The sequence below is a fragment of the Tupaia chinensis genome, unplaced genomic scaffold, assembly GCF_000334495.1.
Source record: "Tupaia chinensis unplaced genomic scaffold, TupChi_1.0 Scaffold000451_1, whole genome shotgun sequence".
Lineage (NCBI taxonomy): Eukaryota > Metazoa > Chordata > Mammalia > Scandentia > Tupaiidae > Tupaia > Tupaia belangeri.
Genome location: NW_006159957.1, coordinates 206,362 through 213,089, shown reverse-complemented (window position 1 = coordinate 213,089; position 6,728 = coordinate 206,362). Strand labels below are relative to the sequence as shown.

At 41.1% G+C, this 6,728-nt stretch overlaps 1 protein-coding gene across 1 annotated transcript in view; it reads right to left on the bottom strand.

The window, feature by feature from the left end:
* MYRIP (myosin VIIA and Rab interacting protein) overlaps window positions 1–6,728 on the bottom strand; it is a gene marked incomplete in the record, with an annotated part of 307,310 nt that overhangs the window by 122,148 nt on the left and 178,434 nt on the right. Inside the window, 1 exon segment of the mRNA XM_014590459.2 lies at window positions 1,026–1,162. Within this exon segment, the coding sequence (XP_014445945.1) occupies window positions 1,026–1,162 (137 nt within the window).

Here is a 6,728-nt window from a genome sequence, read left to right as displayed (position 1 = left end):
CAGCCCTTCCCTTTCTACTGGCTAGTCTAAGAGAACTAGAAACTATGTTTTCTCATTCTAATTAAATTGGTTGTCTTAACTGTATAAAAATAACACAGGGAAAATTTGTCCTTCATGCTTCTTGGGAGGAAGGTGAAACTTTCTTTCTTTCCTTTTTTTAAAAAATATTTATTTAATTTTATTTATCCATTCATTTATTTTAATTTAACTAGAGAGAGAGAAAGTGAGAAAGCAAGTTGCCAGGTCCAGGATGTGAACAGTGGTCTGCCATGAGGGAGAGTCCAGTGCCTTAACCACCACACCACCTGCTGGTCTCAGAAGCTGAAACTTTCTAGCTATCCCATAATTTGGGCCTGGTCAGAATACAATTTTAGAGTAAGAGACTAGGATCAAGCACACATCCTCTGAGAGCAGACTTAGTCTCTCTTGAACCAAATGAAAGTCACTTTCCAATGTTATAACTGGACTTAGGGATAATGATCAAGAATTGTCCTTTCTTTTTTGTTTTCTTATTATTTAAAAAATTTTGACACGGTGTGTGTGCACTTGCCAGAGAAAGAGAGAAAGACAGAAGTAGAGGGAGAAAGCCCCGCCCCATGGAGCGTGGTCACATCACCACCCCTTGCACCCCATTTCTCAATACTGTCAGGACTTTGGACATGTGCATACATGTACCCAGTATGTTTTCAACGTGTTAGAGCTGGGAGTTGAACTTGATTGGCCATGGAGGAATCTGGCTCCCTTAATCATGAGGTCACAGGGCCAGCTCAGGAATGTTTAGTTTCTAGGGATCCAAATGAAAATATCCACAATGTTCAGAAATATTTTGGTCATCAGCTCTAGCCCAGGGGGGATGCTGGAACAAGGAGAGGAAACTTGACCGAGTCTGCCTTTCTGTTTCTGCTCCTCCTTAGTGTCAGCTGTGTAAGCAAATTTTTGTCCCACGCGGGTGTGCAGGGGAACAAACCAAGTCTTCTACCCCAGCAGCCCACCAAAGACGTGCAGACCCTCAGCAGCCAGAGTACCTAACATGTCAAAGCACGCGCCACTCTCCAGCCGGTGTTTCCTGTACAGGTTCTTCAGGACCTTCGCGCTGCCAAAGCGCTTAAAGCGGCTCTTCACATTATTGTAGAACCATTCCAGGGACTGGGTCCTCAGAAGCCTGAGGGAAACAGAATCAGAAGACAGAAAAATTAGATCTAACCTGGTGAATTGCAAAAGTTGCTACAATGCTTTGTAACTCCTTCCATCAAGATGTGGGGTTTCTTTCTCCATCCCTTGAATCTGGACTGGCCTTGTGACTTGTTCTGACCAGGGGCAGGGGTGCAGGGATGCTTCATGAGTCCTGAACCCCACAGTGTCCTCTCTGACTACTTCTGGGAGACCTGCAACCCCTCAACAGGTGAATAAGCTCAAGGGGATGAGACACTTGGTCCACTCACCTTTCTTATCCCAGCCAATAGCCAGTCAACCTGCAGAGAGATGAGTAAGGCCATTGACCACTATCTGACTGCAAATCTGTGAGTGAGCCTGGGCGAACCCCACAGCAATAACCACTGTGTCCACCTAAGCTAGAAAATGCCACTAAGCATTTTCTAAATTTGGGGGTACTTTGTTATGCAGCAAAAACTAACTGATACATCTGCTTAATCACAGGCTTTCTATTTGGCTTTTACTGAATGAATGGCATTTCTAATTCGGCTTGGGGAAATTAAAAGCACGAGGGAGACATTGAGCTCTGTGGCAAAATTCTCTGATCTCTTTCTCAATCAGCTGGAAGCTCAGTGGCAAAGCAGTGTCTGCATAATGCTCTCACAGTCTGTAGAAAAAAAGGACAAGATTCTTTTCTTTTGTGCCCGGTAAGGACATATTTCCAAAGCCCGTCCATTTTAAGAAGAGCTTTTGTTGTTATTTTTCTTCTTATGAACAGAATGCCACATACTCAATTTAGAAAGTTGGGAGGAGGAAAACGAATACAAAGGACTTCGGATTCAATGGGAATCGGATTCAATGGGAATTGGATTCAATGGAAAAACAAGCACACATTTAGCTGTTCTTGCTCCCCAGACACCAGTGAAATGTGAGAAGACATCCACATACATGAAAGTGAATAGTGAGGGTGAGCAGAACCAGAGATTTTGACAGGCATCTGGAAAACTAAAAGTGAGTCTCAGCATGAAAATAAGAGGATGTCGTCCTTCGAAAAAGACAGAAAAGCTAGAACTCTGACAAGGAGGCCCAATTTTAGGTTGGTTGATTCAGAGAGTAGGTTTGGATTATGACCTAGTATTCAAAAAGGTAATTTAATGGTTGTGTGGACAACAGTGAGGCCTCTTGGCGCCTTATCCCTATTCCCAAACCAATGGGTCTGAGGATGATTCGTCGTAGGCCGAAACCAGAAAATAGTTCTCCATTGAAATTCAGCAATCGACAGCAGAGAGGCTAGGAGTTCAATATGGAAGTTAACACCATGCAGGGGAAATAACTATGGTTTTTCAAAGTATGCTTGTAATACATGACAATCAAATCAAGAATAATACCATATACATCATTTTCAACAGAGAAATTTCCAATTTGTTTTTTGTCTGTTAAGTGTTTTTCCCCTTTTCCCCTCCCCCCCATCTTCCCTTTTTAGCTTGATGTAATGCTACTTGTCTATTTCTGGGATTACTGCCTGTGCTTTAGGGGTCTTAGTTAAGAAATCTTTGCCTATTCCAAGGTCTTTGAGCATTTTACTTAAGTTTACTAGGAGTAGTTTTATAGTTTAAAGCTTTACATTTAGGTTTTTGATCTATTTTGAGTTGATTCTTTTTTTTTTTTTTGGAGAGGTTTTTGCTATAGGGTGCGTGCGCTCGCCAGACAGATAGAGAGCGACAGAGAGACAGAAAGCGAGAAATCACCCCCCCAGGGGGGATGGCTATGCTGCAATCCCTTCTCCTCCGTTCTCCTCTCGGGATCTTGGGCACGCATGCACACACGCCTGGCATGAGTCTTAAGCCACCGGGTCCAGGATGTGAACCGTGGTCGACTACGTGGGAGTCCAGCGACATAGCCATTACGCTAACTGCTGGTCCCTTAAGTTGATTCTTATTAATGGTGAGAAATAGGGGCCCAGTTTCACTTTCTGCAGGTGGATATTTAGTTTTTCCATTACCGTTTGCTGAAAAGACTTTCTTTCTCTTCTGCATCTCCCCTTTGCTCCTCCTCTCGCTCCCTTACAGTCTCTTTTATCTACATTTATCCTCCCTACTATCTTATCTTCAGGCAGGTCTGTCAATTTTTGTCATAAAGTGAAGATATTAAGTATATATTGAGTGGGAATATACAGTGTGTGTCTTTCAAATACTGGCTTACTTTGCTTAGCATTAAGTCTTCTGTATTATTCACTTTGAATCAAATGACAGAATCTCATTGTTCCTTATGGCTGAGTAGTAAGTATTTCATAGTGTCTATGTGCCACAGTTATTCAATACCGTCATCCGTACTTGGTTACTTAGGTCGATTCCATGTTTTAGCGATTGTACACAATGCTGCAATAAACAGAAATGTGCCAGTTTCTTTCCAATTGAGTGTTTTCCTTTTTTGGTAAATACCAAAGAATAGGATTATTTGGTCATATGGTAGTTCTATTTGTAGGCTTTTGAGAAATCTCTATATTGTTTTCCATACTGGTTGTATAAATTTATCAATACATTCCCACCAATTGTGTAAAAGGATTCCCTTTTCACCACAGCCTCACCAGCGTTCTGTCATTCTTTATTCTTTTATCATAACCATTCTGACTTTGGTTAAGTGGTATTTCACTGTGGTTTTGATTTGTATTTCCCTTATGATACGTAATGTTGAACATTTATTCAAATGCATTTTGGCCATTCACATATCTTCCTTGGTGAGTTGTCTGTTCAGCTCATTTGCCCACTTTTAAATTGAATTATTCTTAAAAAAATTTTTTTTTAATGAGTAAGCTGCTTGAGTTCCCTATATATTCTGGTTATTAATCCTTTGACTGAGGCATAATTTGCAAATGTTTGATCCATTCCGAGGGTTGTTATCTTCACTCTCATGGTTATTTCCTTTGCTGTGAAGAAACTTTTTTAGCTTGATGTAATACTACTTGTCTATTTCTGCAATTATTGCCTATGTCTTAGGGGTCTTAGTTAAGAAATCTTTGCCTACTCCAAGGTCTTTAAGCATTTTACTTAAGTTTTCTAGTAGTAGTTTTATAGTTAAAGGCTTTACATTTAAGTTTTTGGTCCATTTTGAGTTGATTCTTATTAACGGTGATAGATAGGGATCCAGTTTTATTTTCTGCAGGTGGATATCCAGTTTTCCCAGCACCATTTGCTGAAAAGACTTTCTTTCTCCACTGCATTGTCTTGTACTCTTTGTCACAGATTAGTTGACTGTATGATTTGGGGTTTATTTCCGTATTCTCTCTTCTGTTCCATTGATCTATATGTCCATTTTTGTGCCAGTACAATGCTGTTTTGATTATCATTGCTTTGTAATATATTTTGAAGTTGGATACTGAGATATTTCCTACTTTATTATTTTTATACAGTATTGCCTTGGTAATATGGGGTCTTTTATGAATCCAGACAAATTTTATCATTTTTTTCTATTTCTGTGAAGAATGTCACTGTTAACTGGGTCAGAATCACAATGAATATGTAAATTAATTTCAGTAGAATGGACATTTTGATTACATTAATTTTTTCTTAGCCAAGGTACCCAGGAATAAACTTAACCAAAGAAATAAATAACTCTACATGGAAAAATATGAAAAACTGAAAAAAAGAAATTGAGTATGATGTAAAAATAAATGAAAAGGCATCCCATGATCTCCTATTTTTAGACATTGAATGTTTTCCATTTTGTTTGCTATTAAAAACAATCCTGTGATGCATATTTTAAAAGCTAAATGCTTTGACATATCTGTGATTGTAGGTCCTTGAAGTAAAGTTGCTGGGTTCAAGGACACGGCTCTTTCAGAAAGCTTGTAACAGTCTGTGCTCCCCCTCCAGGATGTGGGTTCTAAAATCCTTCTCAAATGACCTCGCATTAAAGAGAAACTGCAGAAGCAATAGCTGAATGTTTCATGGCAAAGTCCACTTCTGGTACCCAAGTGCAGTCCCTCCCACGACCTAGTGGTTAGGGGAGCTGGATCCTATATGGCTCTGGTTTGAATCCAGGCCCTGGTGGCTTGAAAAACATGTTAGGTGTAGGTGTGTGAATGCCCCAAATCCCAAAGGAAAGGAGAAACGAAGGAGAAGAGATTGAGGTCTAACTATGCCTCATTGGAGATGTTTTCTCCCTGTCTCTCTCTCTTCTCTCAAACAAGAACATGGGCCCAAAGGCAATTAGAAAAGAAAGAAAGAAAAAGAAAGAAAGAAAGGGCCGAAGGAAGACATCTGTCCCTCACCTCTGGTTTGGCAGACAAGACAGAATTTAGAGTTTTTTCTCCTTCACTAAGGAAGGAAAGCAACTACAAAATAAAATGTACCAAGAGTATTACCTCTTTTCATATAAAACTGCATTATATCACCAGCGTCACTACGATTGGAAAATGAGCACAATTTTACAAGTGTTGGCTCTGTCTTAGGCACTGTGCCAGAAGTTTCCCTTACATCATCTTGTGTCATTCTCATTGGGTTTTGTGCCATCTTTTTTTTTTTTTAAAGAGGTTTTTGCTATAGGGCACGTGTGCTTGGCCACGCCAAGCTATAGGGCACGTGCTATGGCCACGCCACAACCCCTTCTCCTCCATTCTCCTTTCAGTATCTTGGGCACACACGCACACGCGCCTGGCATTGAGTTTTATGCCACCGGATGCAAACCGTGGTCGCCTAGGTGGGAGTCCAGCGACATAGCCATTATGCCAACTGCTGGTCCCGGGTTTTGTGCCATCTTAAGAGCATGCGTGTTGGGTGTTGGGGATGTCCTGGCTCTGGCACTGAGTACATGTGTGGCCTTGAGTGAATTACTTAATCCTTCTAAGTCCTGGTTTCTCTATAAATGGGGATGATAACAGTAACCAGTTTGTAGGGCTGTTTTGAAGAAGACAAGCAATAAGACATCTGGGACAAGAAAAGGGGGCTCAATACTTTCTTATAACAAATGCAGTGACAAGTCCTATCTTTCTTTTTCTTCCTTTCTTTCTTTCTTTCTTTCTTCTTTCTTTCTTTCTTTCTTTCTCTCTCTCTCTCTCTCTCTCTCTCTCTCTCTCTCTCTCTCTCTCTCTCTCTCTCTCTCTCTCTCTCTCTCTCTTTCTTTCTTTCTTTCTTTCTCTCTCTTTCTCTCTCTCTCTTTCTCTCTTTCTCCTGTCATTCTTTCTTTCTTCTTTCTTTTTTATTTTTTGCTAGAAGTTTCATGCATTCACCGGGAGGGGGGGTGGAGAGGAGAGAGAGAGAGAGAAAGAGAGAGAGTGAGCACCTCTCAATGGAGTGTGGTCACACCACAGTCCCTTCTCCAGCTCTCCATCCCATTAGGATTTTAGGCATGCACATGCACCTGGCGTATCTTGTGTTGTTGTTGAGATTTTTGCTATAGGGCATGTGCGCTCACTGGAGAGACACAAAGAGACAGAGACAGAAAGCGAGAACTCACCCCCTAGGGGGATGGCCATGCCGCAATCCCTTCTCCTCCATTCTCTTCTCAGGACTTTGGATATGCACAAACGCACACACACACACACACACACACACACACACACATGCCTGGTGTGAGTT